Below are 14,219 nucleotides of genomic sequence, written 5' to 3'. Positions count from 1 at the left end.
GTGATGGGGAGCGTACCGTGCACTGCGCCAAGGCAGCTGAGATCTGCTGGATATCGTCAACCGTGTTCACGTTCAGCGAGTTCAGGGTTTCTGTGATATTGTTGCGAGTCCAGGTCCGGAGTTCAAATTCGTTCCCAGTCTCAGGTTCCAGAAGCATGGACCGCTCGTACTGGGGGGAGGAAAGCAGGTACAGTGAGGAAAAGTGTCAGGGGGTTTCAGAGGATGAGGAGCTGTGCTGAAGTCACCGCTTGCCTCCACTGTGTATCTCCCTGCCTGTGCTCCTCCCCAGAGGGTGATCTAATGAGCTGGTTTTTCAGTAGAACTTCCTCAATGTCACTTGTGCTCTCCGAGCAATTACCTTAACAGCCTTGCACTTGATGGCTAAGTAGTACACCAGTGTGCAGTCCTCAGCCAGCTAAGCACAGTGCCTGTGCTCAGGGGGATCACCCCTGCCTGGCTTCCAGGCATGCAGCAGGCTCTAATTGGGCAGGAAAGCATGAATACAGACCAAAATTCCTGCCCTGCCTGTAGAGATGCACATGGAGGGACTGGGCCCTACTTTAGGTAGGTGTGAAAGGGAATGCTGCCAGGAGGGTGATGCTCCTGCACTGTGGATTAAGAGCCTTGTAGGTGGCCAGAAGATCCTTCTAGCTGCACCAGCTCAGCAGTCAGCACAAGGAGGTCCCCTTAGCACCCAGAGCAGCACCTGAGCAGCTACAGGGAGTTTCCAGCCCTGCTGAGTTGGAGTGGGGTGGATGGCTCAGGGGAAGCATGAAGGAGGTGGGGGAATTTGGGCTAAGATTTCTGTTTCTAAATTCAGTGTTTAGACCTCAGTTTGGCAGTAAAGAGGAAAAACTATCTGAATATGAGGGCAAAAAAGCAGGCTGCATGCGAGACACGCAGGGCGCTGCCTTCTCTAGGGCCCCTGTTTTAATTTGCAGCCCCTCTGCTTTCCCTGGTCATTGTGTGTCTGGAGCTTGTTACAGTTTCTGATGTGTGAAAATAGCTCCAGCCCAGCTCCCAGCATGCATGTGCACTGATCTACATGAAAAACTGCAGCTTTAGTCATTTCCCTACACTGCTGTACAAAATCTGGCCAAAGACCATTACTGGTGATTGCAAAGCCTTTTGGGGGCCCCTCTTGGGCAGAGTGCACTACTTTACCTCATTTAGGATGGTGATGAGGGCCAGAGAGTACTCAATGACCTGCTGAGGGTCCCCTTGTTTCACTAAGCCCTGGAGCACGGTGTCAGTTTGATTGTAGAGCCAGTGGGAGAGGCTGGGGAACCCCTCGGGTAAACCGATCTCCATGGAGCTGCCAAGGGAAAGAGGCATTTGGGTTAAGTGCAAACTATCAAATGGGGCTGGGGGAAAGGGGCCAGAATCTGCCCCTTAGCTGGGAAGGAAGATGAAAGGGGAAGCAGGTGGTTAAAAAACACAGACAGCACTGCTGACGCCTGCCCTGGTGCCCAGTTTGCACAAGCTGTGTGTAGGAACATCAGGGACCTGAAGCCTGGTTTCTCACTGGTCCAGCTCTGCAAAGCTGCAGATGGAGGATGCAAACAGGGTCTGCCTGCTGGGAGGAGCTGCGCTGCTTTTGGCATCGTTCCCTGGGGTCTGCGGAACAGCTGGGACACAGATCCTCCTCTGCAGGCACTGCAGGACCGTGCGCTCCAGCCTGGGAGGCCGGGACCACATGAACAGCGCAGGGAGTTGCAGATCAGCCCCAAGAAGGAGCAGTCACATAGCTCGGTCAGGCAGCAGAGACCAGCTCAGGGTGCTGCCCAAAGACCTGTGGCCATGGAGCACACTGGAAACCAAGGGGCGTTTGCAGACAGGATAACTGGGCTTTCATAGCACTGGCCCTGCTGAGACTCGAGTTGCGACCCCTTCCACCCCATTCAAATGTACGTGCTCGCCACATTGGCTACGTGAGGCCTCCCCTGGCTCTGAGCAGCGGGACACAAGGCCACCCACAGCACCAGGGCTTGCTGCTGCCAAGTCTCCTTTGAGAGCTCCTGATGCAGAGAAGGTGGCAGAGCACAGAGCACAGAGATCTTCCGAGAAAGCGGCATCGTGCCTTCAAAGCAAGGTGTCACCGGGGAATTAAGGAGGTGGCCAGGAAAGCAGTAACTTATGCGAAAGTCTCTCCCTTGAGCAATGATTCACAAAGACTGGAATCCTCTGTATTGCGCTTCTGAGCCTCCCCTCGCCTCCCTGCCAACAGCCTCTTCCAGGAGGCAAACGTTTCACCCAGGATCTGCCAAGCCCTTCAGGACAGAGAACCAGTGGGTAAGCCGTAAGACTGTGATTCAGGAGCCTAGGCTGGACACTGGTGCTGCCACGTAAGCCCAGCCTGCGCGCAGTGGGTCTTACCGGTTAATGGCCACCACGGTCGCTCCCAGCTGGTCCTGAACAAGGACTGACACGGACACCATGAAGCCACTCTCGTGAAAGCCCGGGGGCAGGAAGGCGCTGTGCTCGGCACGGCTGCCCTTGTACACGCAGAACTCGTGGAAGTGCCCGGCCCTGCGGCGGGACGCCAGGAGGATGTACACCAGCGGGCCCTCCGCGTCCTCCGTGTCTCGCCAGCCTGCGAAACAAACCCAAACAGGGGGTCTGACGGGGGCAAGGGCACGGCGGGGGCTACAGCCACCGTCCCAAAGCCCAGCCCGTCCGTCAGAGCTGGCACTGCTTTCCTCCCCTGGTGTGTCCCACCCCGGTCAGCCCTTCAGCATGGCATCTCCCCCTGCTGCTGTCCCCAGCACAGGGTCACCCTGCTCTGGCAGAGGGACAGGTTGTCCCCACCATTAAGGGACGGCTTAAGGACTCCACTGGGCTGGAGGGACGTCTCCAGGGCCTGCAATGTAAAACTCTGACCCTCTCAGAATTTTTCTGATGCTTAGGGGTTTCTGCCTTGGTATTTGGGTCCTGTAACATGTAAAGGGATTCGTGAAGAGTTCATGAGCAAAATAAAAATGGGAATAACACTGCTGGGAACAGCACTGACCCAAGGCCACAGCTTCTGCACAAGCCCTGCAAAGCCTGATGTAAGACAGAGGCTCCGTGCAGCCCTCAAGCAGTTCAGCATCTCAGGATCGACTGAGTCTAGGATAAAACTTGCACAAAGGTTTCCTTGGAGCTCCCAGGTATTATGGGGAGTCCCGTGGGAGTCGGGCAGTTAGGGAATTCACTGCATACTTGCCAGTGAGCACCAGCAAAGAAAAACAGCAAAAAAAAAAACAACTGCTGGCTCTGCCAGGGCTCGCTCCACTGGACATCGACCAGTGGGTCTGTATCCTGTGTGTTTCACTTCAGCTTGAAAACAATCACTAAGAGCTAAAATTCCCATCACTCCAAAGAGGTACTGATTTCATAATTATTCTGGGTAGTTCAAAACTTAACAAAGTTACAACCGTATCATGCCAAATACACTTCTGCTTCTCCCCCAGCTTAAGCTGGGTTTTGGTGACCAGCCCTCCCCGAACCAGAATTCATCAGCTCCTCCGCAGCACGGCTTCCCAGCATTTGTGCACAGACAGCATTAATCTCTAACACTAATCATTTGGGGAAATATGGTTTTCAGAGGTACTTATTCCTTGGCCCAAGGCTACAGGACATCAGCCAGGCCACTTTTCCAAAGCTAGATTCGTTGCTGCTGCCTTTGCAGCTGGTTGAGAAGGTAACTGCCAATGGGAACATCCAGCCCACATGGCAGAGAAGACCCCAGTACTTTGTCTTTTGTCTCTTCCCACATACGCGTGACTCAGTTTTGGGCACCTATCTTCTTTTTCCTGCACTGAAATACCAGTTTCTTCTGCAAGTACTGCCCTGGCCTCGATATCACCATTCAGCTACATGAATTAGGATTAAAAAAAGTGCCTGCCTGCTACCGTGAGTTTTAGAGCTCCATAATTTGGGCACACAAAGCTGCTCATAGTCCAAGCTTTGGGGATCACAAATGGAAAGATCCATTTCTGACCACAGCCCTGGCCAACAGCATCCTGGGGTAGGAGCTCGGGGGACAGAACACCTCCTCAGTGGGAGGAAGGGCAGCTGGTAACACACTGGACCTGAGAAACCTTTGCCCACGGGGACCAGAGAGGGCTGGCAGGTGCCCAGCGGTGTCCGTACGCTCTCACCTGCACACTCAAAGTGCACCTTTGCCATCAGCGCCCTGAGGGGCCCTTTGGGAGACAGCCTGCAGGATCCTCCAACGGGCGGCTGGTTGGGGAGCAGATCGATGGAGGCGAATCCTTCCTCCCCTGTTGTGAGGTCTGTGATGTGAAGGGTAAAAGTATACCCCTCCCCGTCCTTCAGCGCCCCTTGCCTCAAGACCAGGTTCATTCCTGTGTCGCCAGTGGAGGTAGTTTTTTTGTCCAGGATGAGAGACTTGTTTTTGAAGCTGTGTGCTGCCCATCTCTACAGAGACGAAGAGGGGAAAGACAGGAGAGGTTTTGTTTAAATCCAAAGTTATGTCCTTAAAATGTTTTCAGATTAAGCCTCTTATAAAAAGTAACAGATTTCTAGTGGGAGCGTCTGCCAAATTTGCAGTTGATAATTCAGCTTTAGTCTTGTGTGCTACAGCAACAAGAACTGGAACCTTTCCAAAATGTCTGGTGGGAATATTTCCACCGTGAGATCTACTTTAGTCTCTGGGATTACATCACCCTCCGACAGAATATTTCATAATACAGAATACAAAACACAGGAAATAAATTAAGCACTGGTGGAGTCTCCACGGGATACCATGTTTTATACGCTTCAAGCTGAACGTGTCCTGGATGGTTACTGTTAATAGCACAAACGTACAATTGCGATAGCAAGAGCAACAGTGAGAGACAGCCAGAAAATGCCATGCAAGTGCATGTTGGGCTTGCTGGCAGCAACACAGACTAGCTCTCGCAACAGGACTTCCACTTCTGCTCCATTCAACGGGTTGCAGAGATGCTGCGTAGCGCGATCTGTAATCAGAGGAGGGCGTGAGGGACTCGGGTGATCAGAAGAGACTGAACAACCTCTGCTTGAGCCACCAGAATAATGCGCAAAATGCTGATCAGCAGGGAGAAGAAAACACTTTACAGACCTCTTCCAGGGAAAAAAAAAGGGGGCTTTTGTATGAAAAGAGCTGGTCACTCAAGGGCTTGGCTTGAAAATGACCCAGCAAGGACTTGCCCCTGGGTAGGCTGAGACACTGATGGAGGACTGACAGGCCATGTGTCCTGCAGGCACAGCCCAGGGCAAAGGAAAGCTCTTGACACCTCACAGTGGGGCCAGCGGTTACAGGGCATGGGGAGCCTGCTTCACAGGCCCTCCTAGGCTCCTCCACGCTGCCGAGACACGGCACGGCACGGCACGCGGGAGCCCCGTGTCACACCAAGCAACCTCCGTGCCGGGCCTGTTTTCCACTTCTGACCCTGCAAGGCAGTCCTGCAGCCAGCTCCAGGGGCTGTGATGAAGAGTATCAGCCAGCCTTCATCCTCCCCTCAGCCAGACCCAGCCTGCCACTGCGTTTATGGTCAGAGACTGCTCCCCCTCCTTGTCTCTATGGCAGGACTTTATTTCTCACACAGTTCTTTCCGCCCTGTCCCCTCTGACTCTCCCCTTCTCCCTGAAGTCCAGCAAAGGGGAAGCAAAGAGCAGCGTTGCTAACGACCTTACCCCGAGCTTGGAGTCGTTGTGACAGTTCTGGCAGGTCCCCTCCAGGTAGACGTAGGAGCTCTTGCTGACTTCGTAGACAGACTGAGCCTTGCAGGAAACGCACTCCAGGGACACGATAGGGACTCCCCCCCTCTTGATGAATACCTAGGAAAGGAAGAGGCGCCGTCAGAAGATCTGAGGCAAAAATACAGGTATCAAACAGGGAAGCAGACACCCCAGCACCTGGTTCTGCAAGGGAGGAATCGCTCTGCACAGGCCCAGCGCTAAGGAAAGCGCAGAAAGGGATTTCCAAAGGATTTCAGGTCAGGCTTAAGCTACATCACTTTTCTTACACTGACCAGGGCAAGTCACTGGTTTTCAAGAGCCGCCCAACACCAACCTGGGCCAATCCAGGTAATTCTGGATTTAGATGATTTACACTTTTTAACAACAGAAATCCCTTTCAGAATGTCCCTCTGGTGCCCGGTGCTGAATTCCCAGCAAGTGCTGCCTGTGCTCTCAGGTGGGGATGACGCTAACTGAAGCACTTTCCCGTACTGGCCGCCTCGGAACAGCTGTTAACCCTACCAAAATGGGATCCGTGTTAGAGGCTGGAAAAGAGGAGCAGTCTAACTGGGAGGAGGAAGGCCTCCATTATGGCACAGACCAAACATCTGGTGAGCACCTGCCTCGGGAAGCAACTGCAGCTCTCCTCTGTTTTCTGTGGGCCAGACTCTTGGCCCTGCCTCTGCAGCTGTGGAGCGCCTGACCCGGTGGGGTCACAGCAGATCTGCCGTGGACACAGGAGTGGGTCCCTGTCCTCAGCTTGGAAGAACGCTAAATGGGAAGCGTTTACAGTCCACGTGCCACGTTTCAGGTCCTGATCGCGTAGGCTCTCGCGTGCACTGCCTGTGCAGAACCATCGTCATTTCTGGCACTACCTATGTCTCCGAGAGACAGGATCGACGACAGAAATAGCCAGAAAACCCAGCCCCTGCTGTGCATCAAATGCATTTCGCTCTGCAGCCTGAGAGAACCACCTTTTCCAGAGCGGCATGTTGTTCCAGGCTTTTAGCTTGGATCTAAGCGGCCCATCTCAAGACATCTGCCACACCTCCCTGGCAAAGCGCTCGGGGAGAGGAGAGCTTTAGAGGCACCAGTGGCTCAGACACAACGGCTATTGAGCTCTGACCCCTGTACTTTGTCTAAATTCCTTTAATCCCCTAGGAAACAGGGCTGTCCAGCATTCTACAGAGCCCTCTGCCCTGGCATAATTAAGATTCTGAATTCAAAGACAGACAGTAATGAAGACATTGTTTAATATGGCAGACTTTTAAAAAAGCATAAATATTCCACAGCACTGAGCCCGAGCACATTGAAGCTTCATTCATTCCTACAGTATTTGCAAATTTCCTGCAACACTGGAATCATTGTTTTGTGCTCATGCATGGAAACCAGATAGTACGGAATGTCCTTGAAAGACCATCAATTTAATTTTTTTTTCTTTTTATCCTCCAGCTTTGGTTTAAAACCCAGGCGGTAAGAGTTTCCACTTTCAGACTAACTATATCCCTAATTGCCAAACGCACCGCGATGAATGGTTCTGACATAAACCATAACTGCTGTCCGAGTGCAGATGCATTCAGCGTTAGGCTTAGTTTGACATAAACAACATGCACTTAAAAAAAATCCTCCCTTAAAAAAATTCGGAAACAGAAAAGAGCGGAACTGTCGACAGTAAAATGAAGTCCCAGGTCTTAGGAAGCTCTCCCTGGGCAGAAGTCAGGGAAGAGCCCGGTGCTGTGACACGTGAAGGGCCCGGGACTGCACACAGTGGTGGAAGAGCTACTGACCACGGGCCCCTCTGCTGTCCTACGGCAGATCTGCGGTCGCAGACTCCCAGTGCAGGAACGGTGGCCAGGACCGTCCAGGGCTGGGTCACTAACGCAGCCCCTGCACAGAGAGCGACTAACGCAAGGTCTAAAGGAAGGAAGAAACTAAAAGGACTTGGCAGGACAAGCAAAAAGCACCGCGGAAGCAGGGTAAGATGAATATGTCATGGTAATACCAGTGTCTCTTCCTGTCAATGACCTGGACGGGACCAGTTATGGAGCCCCAGTGATGCCCTAAAATCTGCTTCCCCTGCTTTCCCTTGCTGGCTGGTGCAGGTAGGCAGTGGTACCTCCACACCCCCAGCTGAACTGGCACCAGCTCTTGGACCGGGCCAGGGGACGCAGCCCGGGGAGTCTCCCCTGGCTGGGCACCATCCTGAGCCAGCAGCTCTCTCCTCTAGAAACTTGCCTAGAAAAAGGGCTGGAGACTTCTAGCTCGGCTGTGTCCAGCAACAGGCACACAAGAACAGAAAGCGGCAGTTGTCTGGGGTACGTACGGTTTGATTTGTTGCCTCGGGACTCATACCCTCCTTCCTGACGGTGAGGTCGAACGTATACTCCACATCTGCTTCTAATACAGCTTTGGAAATTGTGACAATTCCTTCCTTGGCACTGAAATTCAGAGAGCACCCTGCAGCCGAGCTCTGCTTTCAAGGAGAAAAGAACTTTCAAACCCTCCTTGGTACGGGTGCACATCGGGTTAGTCCACAGCCAAAACATTCAGGTCCACACAAAGTCACTGTTACAGATCTTACTGTGCAATGCCACCGCTGGGGTGGGAGAAACGGGGTGGTGTGTGGCCATAAAGCACATTATCCTATTCTTCAGGTTAGTAAGCAGTACTTGGAATACTCCTGCATTTCATCTGACCTTCATGTTCTTATTTTATAGCAATTAATTCTTCATTAAATAGCTTACAGACATTGCCAAACAACACAAAAAAGTTCACATCGAACTCAAAAGTCTAATCCACGCACACTCCACATCTTTCTATTCTGAGGTAAAGATAGAAAACAATGACTTTTTACAAGCAAAAGAATCCCACATTCAATCAAAAAATGCTCCTGATCCAAAGAATCTGAGGGGCAGTCCTCCCTTGCCCTTCTATCGCTGTAGGGTCAGACCATTTCAGTGTGTGAGGACAGTGACCTGCTAGTGACCACCGTGACCGTGACCTAGGGTCACTTGACTCCTCCAAAGTCTAACTTTGGCCCCTGCTGAAATTGGAGACATTTAACCATTAACGGGAGAGGGACCAGAGCCCTCGGCCCCCTGGCCTGCGGTCAGCAGCTCCGTAATGGAAGCAGCGACGCTGAAACGGTGAACCAGAGGCCAAGTACAAAGGCAGCAGCAATGCGAATGCCTCAGCTCCCAGCGCCGACACCCCCGCCCGGCCCGGGGACGCTGCGCAGCGGCGGGATGCAGCAGGCTGCGCTGCACAACTCTCCGCAGCGATATTTGTACCGTCACCCCGAGCTGGGAACTGGGAAACCTTTGCAACCCTCCTTCCGGAGCGGCTTTGTTAAAGATGCTCACAAAAGCTCCCCTCAACACCATTCCAACCCAGACATGTGCTTGTAGTGGAGCTGACGTGCAGTTGGAGCTCCCAAACGATCACCCTCTCTGGCTGTGCAAAGCTGCTCTTACCTTGGAGGAGAACGTACAAGACCAATCGTATAACAACGGAGTCTGTTCACCGTCATCCAAGTTCGGGTCATAGGATTTTTCTCCATCCAAGATTAAGTCCTGAGTGTTGGACCATACCCGGTACGATCCCCCATCAATGATTGGGACCAGCTTACTTGGTATCACAGTTACATTGGCAAAGATGCTTTTGGACAGCGGGGTATCTCCAAAGGAGACAATAAAGATGAAGCAATAGTTCCCAACCTCCAGGGCAAGCTTCGGTATGACTAACTGGGGCCTGTTCACATCAACGTTTGGCAGGCGGATCCTGCTGGAGTCATCCAAGTTCATGCAGCTGGGTGCTCGGTAGATCTCCCATAGGTGCTCTGTCTGGTACTTGATGCATCCTCGGAGGTCAATCTGTGCCTCTAGGTAGTTCCTCTGGGACCGCTTCATGACTACTTGAGGGGGCAAGGCTAACTCCACCTCTGGCTCCTCACACTCCAGGACTTTGACAGTGACAGTGAGGTGGGCTATGAAGAAGCTGATGAGATTGGTGGCATTCACCTCCACCAGGTAATCCCCAGGGCTCAGGTAAGAATAGTTGGCAACCGCAACCCTGGTCATTTGAGTGGAAGAGCCATCCCCAAAGGTCCACAGGAACTCAACACTCCTGCTGCTGGGCACCACTGCTGCTTCAAACAGTGCCGTCCTGTTGACAAAGGCATTGGAGGCAGTGAGGGAGACTTGGACTATCGGGTCTTGGACCTGGATGGTTCTGGTGATATTGACACCTCCCAAGTCATTGAAGGCATTGAGGTGAATCTCGAGCAGCCCTGCAGCTTCTGGCGTGTAGGAAACACTCTCTCCTGCCACAGTGACCACGGATCGACCTTGCTCTTTCCACAGGGAGAACTGCCAGGAGAATGACACACGCGAGCCGCTTCCCACCTGGGCACTGAAGCTCTTCTCCGTGCCCGTGGGCATGCCTTCCTCACAGCAGTTCAGGAGCCTGACATCGCGGATGGCCTCCAGCACAGAGATGAGCACCTGGGCGTGCGCAATGCTGATTTGGTTCTGCACTGTGACGGTCACCAAATAATCACCGCTCTTGGTGAACTCGTGCGTGTACTTGGACCCGTTGAGCACCACAGAGTAGTCCCCGCTTATGCTCACCAAGTAACTCACAGAGGTACCCGACAACATCCTGATCACAAACGTGACCTGTTCCCCTGGCTCCACCACCTTCTTGCTGGCAAGAACTTCCAGTCCTTGAATCCTGTCCAGCACTGAGATATTCCTGCTGGCCAGAGCCCAGCTGATGTCATTTGATGCATTCAGATAGACTGTATACAACCCTGCTGTGGGGAACATGACTGCCACAGACTGGCCCGTCAACGTGCCATTTGGCACCTCCCAAAACCATGTCACTTCAGTCCCCTTCTGCAGCTCTCCCTCGAAGACCACCGTGGAGCCTGATGAGACATACCTACAGTCCAGCTCTGCGGTCCCTATACTCAGCCCCTCTATGACCTCCTCTACACAGATATAAATCGTTGCGTTGGTTGAATCCAGCTTGTTTTCTGCTCCAATGACGACCTCTATTACTCCAGGGCTTTGGAAGGAGTGTATAATAAAGGGTTCAGAGGTAAGAGGAGAGAAGCCATCCTCTAGGTACCAAACATACGTGATGCCAGTGCCACTGGTTATGGTGGTACTTATGTTAACAGAAGCATTAATCGCAACTGGGTTGGGGAAGGCATAAGGCTTTAAAAGACCAATGCTTTCAATGAACTCCAGTGTCCTGTTAGCAGTTGTGCATCCCAGCATATTAGTGGCTTTCAGATAGACAGTGTAGTTTCCAGCTTCTAGGACACTCAAGGAGAAGGTTTTCCCAGTGAAGGTCTGCACAGCAGTGCCATCTCTTTGGGCCACCCAGCTGTAAGAGATGTTTGTTCCCTCCCTTACCACAGCCTGCAAATGGAGTGTTTTGTTCGTTGGGAAATAGAGATCCTCCACCAGGTCACTGCTAACCACCTGCAGGCCTTCAATCTGCTCCAGGACGTAGATGTAGATGCTGTCCTGCAACGAGCTGATCTTGTTCTCTGCTGTCACGATGACATTGAATGTGCCCACGGACCGGAAAGTGTAGGAAATTGTGGAGGAGCCTTGGATAGGAGTGCACCGGTCACAGAGGATCCACGAGTAGCGGGTGGCACTGCCAGCTACAAGCGTGGCTACAAAACTCACCGAACCGTTTAATGGCACCACGGTCCTGCTGGCATTGATGGTCAGCCCATGGAGCCGACGTTTCACTGTGACGTCAATGATGGTCTCATTAATGCTCACATCGTTCTGGCCCGTCACAGTTATAGTGTAATGGCCGGTGTTGTTGTAGGAGTGGGCAGCGATTTGGCCAGGCTGGGTAGTGCCATCTCCAAAGTCCCAACAGTACCTCACTTTGGTTCCGTTCATGCTGGCGGAGAACAGATAGATCTGGTTCAGCTCCAGAACACTTGTCCCGTTATATTCAATCTTTGCTACCCCAACTGGTTCCTGGACTTCCACAAACGCTGTGTCGTTGTTGAAAGAGACGTTGTTGGAGACGGTCACCGTGACCAGGAAGACCCCTGTGTTCTTGTAGGTGTAGGTCACTTCAGTCCCACTCGATCTAGTGGACTCATTGTTCCCGAAATCCCAGCGGTAGCGGTACTGGTAGAGCGGCACGGCGCTGACCTGGAAGCTGCTCTCTTCACCGAGCCTCACAAACTGTTTGGAAGGGAGAAGGGTGACGTTGACTATCTCTGGCTCCACACAGACGCTGGTGAAATAGTGAGCCTTGTTAAACCTGCTTGAGAGAGTCAGGGAGAGGGGGAATGTCCCACTTCGGGTGAAGTTGTGCATCACCACAGGGTCCCCACTGATTGTGACATTGGACGAGCCGTCTCCAAAAGTCCAGTCAAAGATGTATTCATCAGGATTCCCTGTCACATATGCAGTGAGCCGCACATCTGGGTGCTCCGGGATGCAAGACGTAGGCTCTATTTTGAGTACTTCCAGGACAAATACCCGAACAGGGACAGTCTGGGAGACAGAGTTCACAGGATTCACAGCTGTCACGTTCACCGTGCAGTTGATGTCCTTTATGTACACATGTTCTACCACTGGCACCTGACTCCTCAGCACCGTCCCGTCCCCCATATCAAATATCCAGGTGATACTGTCCCCCGTCTGCACTGAAGCATTAAGGGTCACAGACGCTCCCAGCTCTGCTGCCTCATCTGCGGAAACACGGAGCCCAGTTATCTCTTCAAACACTTGGTAGCACTCAACCGTCTCCACGCTGCTGATGGTGTTGTTTGCTGTCACGGTGATGTTGTATACCCCTCTTCTGGAGTAGCTGTACGTCACTGCAGACTGGCTCTCTGTGAACGGTGAGGACCCGTCCCCGAAGTCCCAGGTGTACACGACGCCGTAAGGAGACGGCAGTGGATTGGCTCTGAAGGTGACCGGATGGCCTACAACCAATACTTCCTCCTCTGCTTCCATCTTCACATCAATCAGATAACTATGGATGTGAACTGGGGTCAAGTGGGTGAGGTTCTCAAACTGGTTTGACACGAGAACCACCAGGGCATATTCGCCTGCACAGGAAGAGAGCAGAAAAAGACCGGTTGTGAGAAGATGCTCGTGCAACACCTTCCTCAGTCCTGCAGCAGTGTGGGGAGCGTGGCAGGGGACCGCAGCGCACACATCCTGGGCTTCCCTCCTCCGGCCCAGGCCAGGCAGGAATTACAACCAGGCCATGCACATGACGACCAAACACCAAGAAAGAAGCCAGTCCGACAGATACAGAGAAAGTATTTTCTTTCTGTTCGCTCACAAAACAGAGCCCCTTCCCGCTGCCGGCAGCAGAGCTCCCCACCCCCCTTCCCATCGGCAGCTCCCCTGCCGCTCATCTACCCGCTGGGACTGCCCAGGGAGGGGACTGTGTGCGGTGGACCTGCTTCTTACAGCGTGGACAAACTTCTACAGTTGCAGAGGATGGCAATTGCTGGAAGCTCCCAGCCACTCTGGCTGTTTGCTCAGGACTTTCAAGCCATTGTTTTATTGGAAGGTGCCTTGTAACCCTCACACAACAAAAATAGCTGAGCCCCTTCTTCCCCAGAGAACCGTCCTGAGCCTACCTGGGTCTTGATAGACATGTGAAACATTGTGCTCAATTACAACCTCATGGACACTGGGATCAGGAACGAGGAAAGACTTGTTGTAGGGAGGTCGGAAGAGGTATGTCTCCTGGGCGCCATCTCCAAAATCCCACCTGGAGAAACATGCAAACCATGTTACACCGCACAACAGGACAATCATAGAAAGCCCAGAGGAACCCTGGCCCGGTCTAGGGCTGTCTTTCAGGCTCAGGGCTGGGGTTTTCAGAAAAGCTGTAGGAAATACAACGCCAACTATCAAAGCAGTAGCTGTGCCCAACGCTGCAGAATCATTGCTGTGAGAGGAGTATAGCACTGGTAAGAGGAGGAGGAATTCAATATTAAAGCAACGTTGCAATCCTTTAAAGGAAGAGTATTTCAGCCTGAACTACAGGTCCCAGCCAGTGTGACAGAACCTCACTTGCAGGGATTTCAAATTAACTAGACAGCAGCTGAGAAATGAGCCGTTTGACATCAGCTGGCCCTGGGAAGAGAAATAGTGCAGGCAAGGCTGGTAAACTATGCACAGTAAGTTCCTAAGTTCAGGCAACTTGCAAAGGACTCACAGGAACATAGCATCCACAGCTGAATCAACCCGAACTCTTGCTGTAAGCTCCACGGTGCTGTTCTGAGGGAGGACCGGCAGGACACCCAACACAGTCAGGTTCTTCATCTTATTCATCATCTCCACCGTGACGTTGTAATTGACCGTAAAGTTACTGACGTGGTTGGAGGCGGTGAGCTGGGAAGGACAGTGGGACAAAGAATGCATCGGGGATCTCCTTGCCGTGCCACCCTTTCCTGAGAGCGGGGCTTCGCTGTCTGAAGAGGTCCCCCAGGCAGGCGAGAAGGTTAG

The 14,219-nt window shown here is 52.6% G+C and overlaps 1 protein-coding gene across 2 annotated transcripts in view; it reads right to left on the bottom strand.

Moving 5' to 3' along the window:
* The window catches only part of PKD1 (polycystin 1, transient receptor potential channel interacting), a 100,579-nt gene that overhangs the window by 27,063 nt on the left and 59,297 nt on the right, over positions 1-14,219 (bottom strand). Inside the window, exons 13-21 of one of the 2 annotated variants that reach the window (XM_064461362.1) lie at positions 13,930-14,105; positions 13,346-13,479; positions 9,180-12,802; positions 8,030-8,179; positions 5,662-5,805; positions 4,143-4,422; positions 2,377-2,593; positions 1,165-1,315; positions 17-169 (exon numbers count right to left, since the gene is read on the bottom strand). In XM_064461362.1, coding sequence (XP_064317432.1) covers positions 17-169; positions 1,165-1,315; positions 2,377-2,593; positions 4,143-4,422; positions 5,662-5,805; positions 8,030-8,179; positions 9,180-12,802; positions 13,346-13,479; positions 13,930-14,105 — 5,028 coding nt within the window. The remainder of the gene's footprint in view (positions 1-16; positions 170-1,164; positions 1,316-2,376; positions 2,594-4,142; positions 4,423-5,661; positions 5,806-8,029; positions 8,180-9,179; positions 12,803-13,345; positions 13,480-13,929; positions 14,106-14,219) is intronic. The other variant, XM_064461363.1, reaches the window with a different exon arrangement.

The sequence above is a fragment of the Phalacrocorax carbo genome, chromosome 10, assembly GCF_963921805.1.
Source record: "Phalacrocorax carbo chromosome 10, bPhaCar2.1, whole genome shotgun sequence".
NCBI classification, from domain to species: Eukaryota; Metazoa; Chordata; class Aves; order Suliformes; family Phalacrocoracidae; genus Phalacrocorax; species Phalacrocorax carbo.
Note: the sequence above shows the minus strand (reverse complement) of the source record. Positions and strands in the feature narration are given on the sequence as shown.